The sequence below is a fragment of the Drosophila kikkawai genome, chromosome 3R (genome assembly GCF_030179895.1).
Source record: "Drosophila kikkawai strain 14028-0561.14 chromosome 3R, DkikHiC1v2, whole genome shotgun sequence".
Classification (NCBI taxonomy): Eukaryota; Metazoa; Arthropoda; class Insecta; order Diptera; family Drosophilidae; genus Drosophila; species Drosophila kikkawai.
In genome coordinates this window covers 36,732,885-36,747,492 of record NC_091731.1, presented here as the reverse complement: position 1 = coordinate 36,747,492, position 14,608 = coordinate 36,732,885, and the positions used below count along the sequence as shown (strand labels likewise).

The 14,608-nt window shown below is 50.8% G+C and overlaps 3 protein-coding genes across 3 annotated transcripts; 1 reads left to right on the top strand and 2 right to left on the bottom strand.

Moving 5' to 3' along the window:
- Positions 1 to 368: 368 nt before the first annotated feature.
- Positions 369 to 1,746, top strand: LOC108073040 (uncharacterized). Its single transcript, XM_017164540.2, has 2 exons — positions 369 to 535; positions 1,214 to 1,746. Exons 1-2 carry the CDS (start codon positions 527 to 529, stop codon positions 1,673 to 1,675), a joined length of 471 nt encoding a protein of 156 aa, XP_017020029.1. The 5' UTR covers positions 369 to 526; the 3' UTR covers positions 1,676 to 1,746.
- A 1,536-nt stretch (positions 1,747 to 3,282) lies between these two features.
- Polr2B (RNA polymerase II subunit RpII140) lies at positions 3,283 to 7,236 on the bottom strand. Its single transcript, XM_017164783.2, has 3 exons — positions 7,073 to 7,236; positions 3,839 to 6,942; positions 3,283 to 3,772 (listed from the first exon to the last, which is right to left on the bottom strand). The coding sequence occupies exons 1-3, from the start codon at positions 7,092 to 7,094 to the stop codon at positions 3,368 to 3,370; spliced, it is 3,531 nt and encodes a 1,176-aa protein (XP_017020272.2). The 5' UTR covers positions 7,095 to 7,236; the 3' UTR covers positions 3,283 to 3,367.
- A 350-nt stretch (positions 7,237 to 7,586) lies between these two features.
- Positions 7,587 to 14,589, bottom strand: Nup205 (nuclear pore complex protein Nup205). Its single transcript, XM_017164660.2, has 10 exons — positions 14,459 to 14,589; positions 14,226 to 14,371; positions 13,731 to 14,156; positions 13,105 to 13,667; positions 12,555 to 13,046; positions 10,934 to 12,476; positions 9,557 to 10,869; positions 8,432 to 9,496; positions 8,206 to 8,363; positions 7,587 to 8,147 (listed from the first exon to the last, which is right to left on the bottom strand). The coding sequence occupies exons 1-10, from the start codon at positions 14,463 to 14,465 to the stop codon at positions 7,714 to 7,716; spliced, it is 6,147 nt and encodes a 2,048-aa protein (XP_017020149.1). The 5' UTR covers positions 14,466 to 14,589; the 3' UTR covers positions 7,587 to 7,713.
- Positions 14,590 to 14,608: the final 19 nt, after the last annotated feature.

Sequence of the window (14,608 nt, the reverse complement as noted above, 5' to 3'; positions counted from 1 at the left end):
TTAAGTTACAAATAAAAATACACCCAAAATAAATAATGTTACTTATCTTTTAAGACATAAAATATGGTTTAAAAATTATCCCTTGAAGACTTGAAAAAAAATGTTGTTGCTATTATATTAATGGGTTAATTTTAACCACAATTATGTGTCCATGTTTGCCTACCGTTTGCAATTTGTTGACAGCTCCGTAGCTGCGTAGCCTCCGCTGCTGCTGTTGCTGCTGCTTTTTCTTCTTCCAGCTCGGGCCTTCTTTTTTTTTATCTCTTAGTTGGTTTTTTATTGAGCTTCAGTCTGGTAAGACCTGAGCTTCTGCGGTAAATGGAGTTAACTTGGCCTTGTCGCACGCCAGTCTGCTTCTGACATTCGCGCGTCGCGCTCGATCGCCGCCTGAGATCGCCCCATCCATCGCCTGTGATATTACGTTTCTATTGCTGCCGAAAAAGGGCGAAAAACTTAAACCGATTAGGTTCACAAAATAAACTTATATATATCAGTTCGAACTTGAGCCTGGGAATTAGCAAACGCAATGAAAACGGTAATTCAAAGACAAGAGCAAGTCATTAACTGAAATATATATAGAAAAATCCGAAATCGTGTTTTGACTGTAACTAATTCACTTTGGTCACAACTCGCAATTAATTTGCTGAGTTTTGTAGATCAATTAGATATGCAAATCGGTGCGATAAAACGGAGAACCCAAAACAAAGTTATAAATCATTTTGAAACAAGATAAAAAAAAAAAGAAGTTGTGTGTTTTAATACTAATTGAAGTGTCATAATTCTCTCATTTATCTTGGCTTTTATTGGCCTCCTAAAATTTATAAATCAAACCAAAGAAAACTAAGGTGCAAGAGATAGGGAGATGAATCTCCGGCATAAGTATTTTATGTTTATTTTAATATTTAAAGATTAAAAAATGATTTATTTTTGTAATTTGTGATGCTGGCAAGGTATCTTCTTGCTAGTTATTTCTTTTTGTGATAATTTAAAGATTGTTTTAATATAATAAAGTAATTCTTACATCAAAACTCAATACAACAATATGGCTCTCATGCTGCTAAATAAGTTTTTATCTTGAAAATATCCTAAGATACAAATATAATCTAAATATATTAAATAAACAAGCTTAAAAGTTATGTTATTTTTTAATGAACAAGGATATTCTGTGTTATTTTCGATATAAATTAAATTTTTATCATATCTCCTTGACCAGATAAATCACATACTCAGTCCGCTCCTGCTCCTGCTTATGACGTACCTCCCCAGCATAGCCTGGGCAGCACCTGCTATACACCTCCGAGACTACCCAGCACCGGACTCTGTACTGGAGGAGGCCTATCCTACATCGCCCAGCCAAGTGCTGCCCATACAGCCCGTGCTAATTTACCCCCAGCCCCGGGAGAATCTCTATCAGGCCAGGAATCTGGAAGGGCGGAACAACGACCAGGACATTATCTTTGTGAAGCTGCTGCAGGACAAATCCAGTGCCTATCGGCCCAAGCAGCAGCGCCTCGTCCTCGAGGAGACCAAGACCTCGCGCCGGAAGGAGCAGGGTCTCAAGGATATCTTCTATGTGAAGGCCCTGACCAACGGGAGGTTTAGCCACGAGCGCCTGAAGGTCTACCGGGTGCCCGAATTCTACGCCATCAGTGTGTTTAGCAACGGGGAGAAGTGATCATCCGGATGCCGAAGGAGCAGGAGTAATATAAGTTATTTTTAAGACGCTATAAATAAATACTCACCTCAGGAGAGAGCCGCCGGTTTTTTATATCTTATCGGCGCCACTTTGCGTTCGCGGATTTACACGCAATTTCAATTACTCATAAGCACAGGCTCAGAGTGTCTGGGGCTCCAGGTCGTGTTCAGGTTCAAGTTGTGGCTGCCTGCCGGGCTGACTGATGGGTGTCAGCATCGGCTTGGCCATCAGGCATCAGCCAGAACATTGGTATCAACACCGCCAGCAACTGCTTTTCCCGCCACGTCAAGTGGCAATTAATAACTGTCAGTTCCGTCGATTGGCGGCGGCTCTGCTGTGGCTCCATCGACATCGCCATCGCCAGCTCCACCACCTTCCAAGCCCCACACTTCCGACAACAAAGAACTAATCCCTTTTGTCACTGGGCGTCACCGCGGGGCCGAGGCATTACGTCAAAATCAAAGAAAGCAACAAAAGCCAAACAAAAAACATAAATGAAAATGGAAAGACTTTCATTTGGAAGTCGAATTTGGAATACACTTAAGGAGGAGAAGAGATTGAAAATATTTTTATAAATGGTTTCTTAATTATGCAATTATCTCTTTTTAGATTTTTAAATTTCTTATATCCTTGCAGGGTTTTATGAAGGAGAATTGGAGAATTAAATTTCCAAATTGAATTTTATGCTTTTTTTGGCTTAGTTATGATGTTTTTAAGCTTTGATTTGTCAAAAAAATTATCATAAAAAATGTAGATAAATATCAATTTAAAGAATTCAAATATTTCCGGTCTTCTTAAAGGGTATTATGATTTTTTTGAATGAAGGAGTCATTTCCGACCCTATAAATCATATATATTCTTGATCAGCATCAAGAGGCGAATTTTTCTAGCTATATCCGAAAGAATTTGTTTTTTTTTAATTTTTGAGATTTTGATAAGGGGTTACATCATTAAAATTGTCCAAAATTGACAAAAATTTTGATTTCTTAAAATTTAAAGCTAAGTATGCAGATTTTATTACCTTTTAAAAACTAGCATAAAAAAGCTTTCCGAGTTGAAATTAATGCATTTTTGGCTTAGTTATGATAGATTCCAGATTCGGCCTCTGATCCCATGGTAACCTCCGAGGGTATACAAAATTTGACTTGCCAAAGATAGCTTCCTTTCTTGTTGAAAATACTTTTAGACTCCTTTTAAATTCATTTACAATTTTTATAAACAGGATTTTCACCTCAAAATACACAAGTTTCTTTCGAAAGATGTATCTTTATCAAAAGCTCCCATAGTTTAACATAATATTCATTCAACCGACATTCCACTGGCCAACCAACCCCAGCAGCCAACCCAGTCACCCAATCCATGTACCCGCGCCAAAAAAAGAAGCATGCGGGCTGTGAACAAAATAAGCTATTTCCAAATAAGCGAATAAATCACATTCCACTCCCGCGTCCGGAGGGAGCTCTTGAACCCGTGCCGACTTTCGCCCCGAAGTGCTCACGGCACGTTCACGTCTTTAAAATGCACGGAGGGCATTCGCTCCAGTTAGGCTCCCCCAAATAATAGAAAACGGCAGACAAAGGGCCCAATTGAGTTGTCACAATATTATGGTAATTTATTAATTAACTGCTAACTTTCGGCTTAAAACGATTGAATGGTCCAAACATGCCATGATTAATTGACCATTAGGCGCGGCGCAATGTTCATGGACATGAGCTCCTGGAAGAGCAGCTTGGCCGCGTAGGGGAGTCGCACCTGCGAGATCTGCGTCTTGTTCTTGCAGCCCTTGCACTCGAACGTGTTGTTGCGCAGATTGGCAATGGCAATCAGGCCACAGAAATTGCAGATGTGGACGCGATACGGATCGGAGACCTCGAACAGACGCTCCCTGAGGAACTGGGCGGCACCGTGGGAGATCTGGCAATCACGCTCCATCTCACCGAAACGCAGGCCACCGTCACGAGCACGACCCTCCATGGGCTGGCGCACGAGGATTTGGACGGGACCGCGGGCCCGAGAGTGGATCTTGTCGTCCACCATGTGCTTTAGACGCTGATAGTAGGTGGGTCCCAAAAACACCTAAAAAGAAGGCAAAAAATGGAAGATTAAAATACTTATCTCCCTCTTCCTCCGCTTGAAACCCACCTGAGCATTGATCTTCCGGCCCGTGTGTCCATTGTACATGACCTCGTTGCCACGCAGATGGTAGCCATACTCCTGCAGGAACGTGGAGATCTTTTGCACGTTGACGGCATCGTTGAAGGGCGTGGCATCGCCAATCTCGCCCTTGTTGGAGCCCAGTTTGCCCTGGAGGCACTCGATCAAGTGACCGATTGTCATACGCGAGGGGATGGCATGGGGATTGATGATAATATCCGGCGCCAGGCCCTCGCAGGTGAAGGCCATATCCTCCTGCCGGTACTGAATACCGCAAGTTCCCTTCTGCCCGTGACGCGAGGCGAATTTGTCACCAATTTGCGGGATGCGCACCGATCTCACGCGAATCTTGCAGAACTTGTAGCCCTCGCTGTTCAGGGTCAACATCACCTGGTCCACAATGCCAGTCTCAGAGTTTCGCAGGAACGTGGAAGCGTCTCGCTTGGCAAAACGCTTCGTGTTGCTGTCCAGCTCATCGTCATTTTCGGGCAAAGTTATAGTCTTGCCGATGACCACATCATCGCCAGAGACACGAATTCCCGGGGCAATAATACCATCATCGTCCAGCTTATCGTAATGGGCATTCCGCATGCCCTGGCAGGTGCCGCGATGCGGTTTCTCAAAGTTCTCCTCCTGGTCACCCACACGCTTGTTCTCCGAATCCTTGTACGAGCGATAGAACACCGAGCGGAAGAATCCTCGCTCCACCGCCGAAGCGTTCAGGATGACAGAATCCTCCTGGTTGTAGCCCGTGTAGCAGAGAATGGCCACGATCGAGTTGATGCCAGCTGGTAGCTCTCGGAAGCGCAAGTACTCCATGGAACGGGTGGTGACCAGGGGCTTCATGGGATAGTATAGGACGTGGGCGAGTGTGTCCATGCGCACATGGAAGTTGGTGATGTACACGCCCATAGCTTGTTTACCCATAGCGCTTTGATAGGTGTTACGCGGACTCTGGTTGTGATCGGGGAAGGGTATAATAGAGGCGCAAACCCCAAGGATCATGGCCGGATGAATCTCGCAGTGCGTGTAGGTGGTACAGTAAGCGTAGTCCTTGTCCTGCTTCAGATCATACGGCGACATGGCTATCATGACCGTCTCCTCCTCGAGGGTGTCGATATACTCCACCACGCCGGAGGCCACCAGCACCTGCCAACTGTAGTTGTTGTAGTCGCGCTCCTTTAGCATCTCCACATGGGTCTTCTTCAGCAGCAGCGATCCATTCTCCACGATGAGCAGGGGCCGGCAAATGCGACCCGCATCTGTGTAGATGCGAATCTCGCGATCGCGAATATCACGGATCATGGACACCTCCGACACAATGATGTCCATCTGGCGACGCAACTTGCGCAGCGTAGCCATCAGCTGCTCGGGATCACGATGAATGCCCACCCAGCAGCCGTTCACAAAGATTTTCGTGGCATCAGCAATGGCCGAGGGGGCAATCTCCTCCAGATTCTCCATGGACCACTCCTCCAAGAACTCGAGAATGGGCGAGGGTTGCGAACCCACCGATATGTAGGCCATGAGGGCCAGATTCTTTACCAGACCGACAGCAGCGCCCTCGGGCGTCTCGGCGGGACACAGCATGCCCCAGAGGGTGTTGTGCAGCTGACGGGGCTTGGCCAACTTGCCGTCCCTTCCGATGGGCGAGTTGACGCGCCGCAAATGGGAGAGAGTGGAGGCAAAGGTCAGGCGATTCAACACCTGGGAGACACCGGCTCTCGCCTGATGGGCCTTCTTCTGATCGCCCCAGTTGCCCGTGGCCAGGGAGTACCTCAGACCGTCCGTTATGATGTTGGTCTTGATGGCCAGCTCCAGATTAAAGTCCTTGCCGCGATCGATGAACTTCTGTGTGTACATACGCACCTCCTTCATCAGATTCTTGAATAATCCGCGGAAGAGGAATGCCAGCAGCGGACCGGCCAGATCCAGTCGCTTGTTACCATAGTGATCACGGTCATCGAGCTCCCTCCGGCCCAGAGAGGCCAGCAACAGGCGATGCACCATATAGCCGAGGAAGTACGCCTTCTTGGTCTCGCAGAAATCCGAGACGCCGACATGGGGCAGCATTTCCTTCTGCAGAATTTCCTTGGCGTACTTGATACGCTTGTCTTTTGTTACTCCTGGCCGGGCACCACGCGCTCCTATGAAATTCAGAGCCACATTCTGCTCCTGCACGACAAAGGCCTCGTCTAGAGAAGGCTTCACCATCTCCATCATCTCGGGATCATCGAAATCGTAGATGATGTGCTCCAGAATATCACGATCGGCCACGAAGCCCAAGGCTCGGAACACAATCATGATTGGGATCTCCTGTTTGATATACGGCAGAATGGCGATGATCCTTTGGCCAATGGCCGACTTCTTGATGTTTTGTGATCCCCTGGCCATCATATTCACCCACAGCGTGGAGGTGGGTCGCGAACTGTGCTCCAGACACGAACGGATCTCCGTCTTGAAGGCATACTTGCCGTCCTTCATGCTGAACACATACACCGTGTTGGTGGCCATCTTCTCCTGGGCGATGAGCACCTTTTCCGAGCCGTTGATGATGAAGTAGCCGCCGGGATCCAGCGGGCACTCGTTCAACTCCGTCAAATCACGATCCGTGAGCTGGGACAGCAGGCAATAGGTGGAGCGCAGCATGATGGGGATCTTGCCGATGAAAGTCTTCTGGTGCTGCGTCTCCACCGGATCCAAACCCTCCACATTCTTTGTCTTGGTTATGTCCACGTAGAGCGGGGCGGAATAGGTGAGATTACGCAGACGCGCCTCGTTCGGCATCATGGGACTGGGCGAGCCGTCCTTCTCCCAGTGCGTCGGCTTGGAAAGGTAGATCTGTTCGAATTTCAGGGAGAACCGCGGCGGCGTCTCCACCTCGCCGGAGGTATGCTGCGCCTCGGCCTGCAGCTCAATGGCCGGCGAATCCTCCACAATGCGCTGCACCGACATCTGGATGAAGTCGTCGAAGCTGTCCAGCTGCTGGCGCACCAAACCCTTTTCGTCGAAGTACGCATTGATAACGATCCAGCAGGCCTCCTGCCAGAGCTCGTGGGAGATCTCCTCTGCGTTCTCCTCCTCGTACAACTCTGGGGAAGGTAAATTTCGTTAAATATAGGCAAAAAAACACAAATAACAAAGCGCAGCGCTAGCGCTCCCGGCGCCGCCATGTTCCTTTTCTGCTTCACGTTGCCACTTTTTGGTGCCTTTTTATTTTACCTTCCTCGTTGTCGTACATCATCTTGTTGCGTTTCTAAGGTGCTCTCGGGCACTCAATGTAGGTAATTAAACAAAAACTGTAGCTTTTGCAATCAATAAACTAGTTAAAACTCAGGAAATTTCACACACACAGTTTTGGCCGCGTTTAGCGGCGTGCGTTGTTTTTGTACGATAGAGATGGGAAAGCATCGATATCGACGTCATCGTTGTTTTATCGTTAATCGATGTTTGCCAGTCATCGATAATTAAATTTAACGTAACGTAAGTTGTAATATAACGTAAGTTATAATTTTTTGTTTTTTTTTTTTATTTTATAAAAATTTTACAAAAAAAAATTAAGAATAATAATTTTAAAATTTTTATATAAAAGTTAAAACTGAACTGTTATTTTATATTTTAAAAATAATAATTACAAATAAGAAGTATTCTCCAATTTTTACTTCAAAAAATTTTAAATTAAGGTCATTTGTAAAGTTTTATTTTTAAATTACTTTCCAAATAAAATCCAAATACGTTTTCGAATAGAAAAATCAACGGTTTTATTGAATCAATTAAATACAAAAAATACGTCGGCGGAATTAGAGGGGCATGTATTCGCGGAAATCCGCATAGAAAGACTGCCAAAACGAAGCAAACTTAGCCTAAAATGGATACCCAGTGGAATCGTTTCCATTGCCGTTGCCATTGACCGTGACCGGAGCAAACTGGACAAGCGCCTTGATACGACGCAGCAGCGAGGCATTGAAACCCTTGCACTTGACGGTGTAATCCTCGCTGGCCGTTATCAGCTGCGTGCAGAAGGTCTCGTTGAAGGTGGAGATGAGCAGCTGCTTCAGCTGCACGATCTCGTCCTGTGAGGCATTCAGCACGGACACATTGTGTCCGCCGCCGTCCAGCAGGTTGCTCTCGTTGATGGCATTCCGGTTCTCGTTTGCATGGACGACGGCGTTGCGCAGGTAAAAGTCCAGATGGATCCACAGCAAATATAGGTTCTGTTCGGCAATGAAGACGGCCTGCATCAGTTCGCTGCGTTTCTCGTTGTGCCGCTGGCTCAGCTCCAAGAAGCTTTGCTTGCCTGTTGGATGAGCAACAAATCAGGAGAAGATCAGATATGATTAAGCAACTAAACTCACCGCTGGGACCGAAACTTATGTTGGGCAGGGAGGCGCGCTGCTGCAGCAGATTGTCGGCTATGGACTTCTGCGAGAGGTAGTAGCCAATGGAGCCCTTCAGCTGGTTGAGAATGGTGTGCATTATGGAGGTCAGCTTCTTGCCGTCCTTTTTGCCACTCCTTAAAACCGAATATCAATGAAAGGGATATTGATAAGAGAGGATCCCCCTCTGGGGGTCATTACTCACAGTGGTGTGACGTCGTTGATGATGGTGGTCAGCAGATATTTGGAAGTCATGCTATCCTTGACGCGGCTGGTGACCGCATTGCGACAGTATAGTGACAGGTTGGCGGCAATGTCCAGAAAGAACTTGACGTGCTGCGTCTTTCCGGCCTCGGCCAGTTCGGCGTGCACCTGCTCCTGCTGCAGCATCCGCCTTATGGTAGCCTCGTTGACGGAGAAGCGACCAAACACAACGATCATCAGCTGCTGCAGACGTCCCAGACGATTGCGCAACTCCATGTCGTTCTCCACATCCAGGGTATCCTCCAGCGCCGTCACCTGGTGGGTGGTTGTGCGGGCAAACAGACTCGTGATGGCGGCCAGCTGCTGCAGGTGACCCAAGTCCATAAAGGGCGTGGCCGTGCGCAACATGGCCTCCACCATGTCAATGTGGGCAAAGAGGAAGTTGAGCACCTGGAGGGCGGCCGAGTTGTTGTGGGATCCCAGCGAGTTGACAATGGCATCGCAGAGGGACAAGGCTGGCAGCAGAATGGAACGGAAACGCTTGTCCAACGGCGGTATGAAGGCCAGCGGCTCGTCGCGCTTCAGTTCACTGGCCTTGAGGTCCGGCTGGAGGTCGTACACTCGCATGTTGGACAACACCCCCAGGGCCCGCTCGCCGAGGAGCAGACGGGCGCCCATGTCCGTGTTGGCCATGCGCGTGAAAAAGGTCATGTGCGACTCGTAGACGTAGAGCGGACGCATGTGGTCCGGCACTGGCTGCAGGATGCCGCACAGCGCCTCATCAGACTTGGCCAGGCTGTCCAGCATGTGCTTGAGGTAGCCGCGCATCGACACGAACTCGCAGAGGGTGCTCACAGCATTTAGTTCGGAGACCATGTCGAGGCAGGACAAGGCCAGCATCCGGCAGACATCGTGTCCGGTCACCGCGTCGTGGCAGATGGTCTCGATAAGCTTCTCGCCAAATTGACTGATCACGGCGGCCGCCATTTCCGTCAGTTGCTGATGGTCATCGCGCCGCAACTCAAGGCCGATGCTCACCCGCGAGGTCTCCAGGCGACTGGCGACTCTACAAAAATTAAGTTGGGATTAAGTTGGAATAAAGCCCCTGCAGAGCCATTAAACTTACGTTTCCTGGAACTCCTGCTCCTCGTCGCTGCGCATTCTCTTCACAATCCGCAAACAGTTGAGCAGGGCTCCGTACAAATTGATGCGCAGCTTCTGCGACTTGACCTCGCTGACCATGATCCACTCCACCAGACGTTTGAGAATGAACCTTAGGTTGTTGCTGTTGGTACCGTTCTCCCCCCTCCCACCCAGGGAACCAACCCCAAGACTCTTTTTGGCCTGGGCCTGGGTGTCGTTTGGATCCGACTGATCATCGGAGCGCTGATTCTCGATCTGATAGCAGCAGTAGCGGAGATTGGCCAGGAGCAGCAGCACCGTTTCGCTGCCCTGAATCGAGATCTCGATGATCGGCTGGATGGGCTGCACCTTGATCAGGATCTTCTCCACAATGTCCACGATATGCTGACGGCGCAAAGCCAGCGGCAGGACGGCATCGGGCATGCTGCTAAAGAACACCTGCACTAGCTGGCTCCAGGCCTCCATGAACGCCAGCGTGGCACTGCGCTGCGTCCGTATCTGGTTCAACCTGATGGCATGCTCCAAGAACACAGCAATCTCCGCTGTGATGGCCTTGCGCTGCCCACTGGCTATGGTGCTCTGGACCAGCCGCAGTTCGTCGTAAAGGATGTCGTGCAGCTGACGGATGTTGATGAGGTTAGCCGGCAAATTGGTTCCAGCTTTACCTCTGCCAGTGGCCACGCAGTCCCGAAGCAGAGACTTTATCTGCTGCGAGTCGAAGAACTCCAGGCGCGGTAGGTCATTGGATTCGATCTCCAGGCAGAGGCAGTCGAGCAGCCGGTTGGCATGCAATCCCACCGCAGTTTCCTGCAGCAGCGGAGGCTTTAGGCTACTGGCTCCTGTTACTGAGAGAGGAGGTGCGCCCGCTCCTGGTCCCATCATCCCTATGGATCCACCTCCACCTGGCAACAGATCCATGGCAAAGAAATTGGATGCCGGCAGATCCATGGGCAGGGCATGGCCCGAGCGCTGAACATCCGAACCCGCGGCACCCATCAGCAGGATGTCACAGAGCAGCTTGTAGCGCGTCGTCTGGCCATGGGTGGCGGCCAGCTTCACCTCAATTGCCACACAGGTGAGCAGATGGCCCATGGCATGCAGGACATGATCCTCGCGATGCTGGCGGAAGGGCAGCGAGTTGAGGTGGCGCAGCAGGAAATCGTTGCAGGTGAGTCGGAAATACCGCAGGATGGTCTCTGAGGTGCGGCGATTGGCGCAGAGGCCACGGAACAGGCGGTAGATCCTCTCCACAATGCTCGCCGTATGCTCGCAGTAATCCTCACTGTGTCGCTGTTGCTGTGGGCAGAGCAACAAGAAGGCTAAGCCTGGAAAGAGACCAGTTTTTGCGGGACAAACTTACCTCCAGGTACTTCTCCAGGAGCAGAACCAGCGAGTTGACACAGGAGCCGTACATCTCGATGCCCAAATGCTGCTTCTCGTTGGCCATAAAGTCGCGCAGGACATCCACGCCGAGCAGGAAATACACAAAGTTGGGCAGCTGCTGGCTGAGATTCATCTCGAAGAGTTGCACAATGGACTCCTTCAGCTGCAGCTCGATGCGTGCCGGCTTGCGCTCCAAGTGAAGCTCCTCCTCCGCTCCCCCATAGATTTCCATTCGTGTGTCTGTCTCGTTGCGTTCCTTGTCCCTGCCTTCCTGGAGGCCAAAGCCCAGGAAAGGTAAATGATCGTTGAGGGCCAGCTGATCCAGCAGATCATCGCTGGGCTGGCTCACCCGCACATCCATTTCCAGGCACTCGATGAAACCCTGCCGGATCTCCAGCTTCTCGGTGCCATTCTGGGCATACATGCTCAGGATTTGGGCGGAGACATTGGGCAGCTGGGTCACCGCCTTCAGGATCTTGACGGCGGCCAAGGTGTGGCGCGGCAGCCAGCTGTTGTAGGTCACAAACTTGACAATGTTGAGGACATGGTCGGGCTTGCGGCTGCGCGGATTCAGATCCAAGAGCATTCGATTCAGTCCCGAAAGCTGAATGGGACAATTGGCCGCCGAATGGGCCTCGAAGAACTCATTCTGCTTGGCCAGGGCCGCCTCGAGCAGCAGGAGGGCATAGAGGGAGCACTCTTCCAGCAGTTCCTTGCCCCTAAACCGGTTGTAGTCGTCCAGGCGCTCGCGGGCCTCCTCCACGATCATCAGGAGCAGACGCAGCACATCCGACTTCACCTGCAGCTGCAGCATAATGTGATAGCCAGAGTACGGATGCTCCTCGCGCATCTCCTCAAAGTCCGAGGGACGCGGCCGGTAGGTGGCCAGCAGGAAGTAGAATAGCTTCAGGCACTGGGCACCCACTTGCCACTTCTCGGCGGGATCCTTGTATGCCCGATTGTAGAACTTGAGCAGCACGGACTCCAGCACAAAGTTGAAGTAGGCATCGTAGCCCGGCTTCCGCGAGCCCACGCCCAGACTCTTGGGCATGTGGTTGGTCATGAGGGTGAAGAGCAGCTGCAGGATGCCTCGCGTCAGCTTGTACGACTCCAGGCGGCTCTCGTTCTGCTCAATCTCCTCGGCCAGGCTGCACTGGCCATAGCTGCTCGCCGTGGGTATGGTGGCAATGATTTGCGAGTCCTCCAAGTGGGACCAAATGGCGCGAGCCGTCTCCCTTGACCTGGCCAAGGCAGCCAAGGCGGTAAGGATTTCTGCCTTGAGTATGAGCGGCGTAGAGCAGGCCACTAAGCCGAGGAGCACCTGCGGCACCTGCCAGTTGGGCTGCTCACAGATCATGATGCGGGAGATCTCATCGTGTTCAGCCACAGCCTGTATGATGCCCATCACGGCCACCAAGTGCTCCGTTTCGCGTTGCGTGATGGAGCGCGGTACGGAGCGGCTGCGATAAATGGTGTCGCCGGCGGTGTTGATGTTTGTGTTGAAGTCATTTCGCATTAGGCTACAAATTTTTAAGAATTTCCATGATTAAATGTCTGTTGATCGCTCTTTTTCAACGATTTTTGTAAGGTAAACTCACTTGTAATAATTTCCTAGCGTTGTAAAGAAGTGATCCCAGCTCACGGCATATGTGGCGGTGGACACCTGTGGATGCTTCAGCATATTGAAAGCGCAGCGGGCTGCGAACTCGGTGCGCGTCAGCCCGGTGATCATCTTGAGGTAGGACTTGAATAAAGTCTGAGGAAGCAGCTCGCTGGCTAAGCTTATAAACTTGAACAGGGACACAGAACGAGAGCTGTTCTTCAAGGCGGCCGTAGGATCGCTGGGGCCCCAGTACTCATTGCATAGCTTTATGGTCACGCGGGGATCCCCATACAGCTTGGCCACGCACAGCATGAGGACCTCGTAGTTGGCATCCAGATTGGGCGGCGGTTCAAGGCCCTCATTTAGAAAGCTGATCACCGTCCTGGCAGACTCATCCGCCCGACCACGCAGCTCCGAGACCTTGGCATGCATAAAGTCTATGAAATCGGTGATGTGCAGGTGGACGCGGCGGTAGATGAATTCGGTGCTAAAGAAGGAGAAGTATCAAGAATATATCTTAAAAGCTATACATGATTCCCACTTACGTGTACACCAGATCCTTCTCCAGCAACAGGCGATAAAAGAAGGCAAACACGCTGGCTGCCAGGGCCTCATCGATGAGCTGCTCATCCCGGTTGATCACCGACAGAGCAGCCGCCTGCAACTGGCTGGGAGCATGCCTCAAGCTGGCCAGCGTCAAACCAAAGCTGTACTTGATCACAGCATCCAGGCGGGGAATCTGCCAGCTGTTCTGCGCATATAAAGCGTCCAGAAAGCTCTTGGCAAACTCCGGATCACTCAGTATAGGCAGGCGGCCGGTTAGCGGATTATTGTGATCGGTGACCAGCAGCACCGAAGTGTCGTACGCGTACAGCAGCGCCATTAGCATGATTGTGGTGATGTCATCAATGTTGCCATCGGCATCTGTGGTCTTGCGATTGGCCAGCAGCTGCAGCAGCCGGATGGCAATGGGACGGGGAAGACCGCGCTGGGCGGACCAGTGGAATAAGGCCATGGCCAAGGCACGCTGAATGTCCTCGTAGAGGCCCAGCACCTGGTTCTGGTGCTTCTTGGAGCCAAAGGCGCGGTTCTTGGTTAGCAGGATGCACTGAAAGAGGAAATTATATTAAGAATGCACTGCAAGCTCCACAGTTCCCTGCTCAAAGCCCACCTCCTTGTCCAGATCCATCTCTTCGAGCAGCTCCAGCAGCCGCCCCAATATGTTAGAATCCTCCACCAGATTCTGGGCATAGTTGGTCACCAAACAGGTCACCTCCCTGGGCAGCTCCGTGCTCCAGGAGACGCCGCTCACCGCCTGAAACATGTCGCGCAGCGCACAGCTGATGGCCTTGCGGCCGTCATAGTAGAGTAGGACTGCCACCAGGCCGCGCGGCAGACCCGGATGATGCATTTGCTGACGCTGGGCGGTGTACAGCAGTTCCATGGCAAAGACCTCGTCCAAATCGAACATGTCCGACAAAATGAAGGCCTCGTCGATGAGGTCCTGCGAGAGGTGCATCTTGCGCGTCTGTCCTGGCATTGTGACGCCATCGTTCTGCACATTTCGCAGATGATTCCGGCTCTTCTCGCTCTTCGGCTGCAAGTGGGTATAAGGATGCGGATTAGGCTAGGTCATGGTCGCTGCAGGACCACTATCTATGCTCACCGGATTGCGCAGGAAGTTGGTAAAGTTCTGTTTGTACTTCTTGAGGCACAGCTCCAAGTCCGAGGTGACGCCGCTCTGGGTCGACATGGCCTGCCGGAACACGCTGTACAGATGCTTGTACGGCGTCCACATGTCCTCGGTCACACCTGGAAAGCGTGGAATCCGGCAACAGGTCAACTAGGCTGCCCTAATGGCTCCTCCTGCGGGGCAAGGCGGCCCCAAACCCCACTTACCATCCATTTTGATATTCTTTTTTCCGCAAGCCGGCGTCGGGAAAACAAAACGCGGTAGAGCGGGAAAGCCTTATACAACACTGGAATACGCGAAATCGATGTACGATATCGATTTTTATTTTTCAACTTTGATATCGTAACGTAATGAAC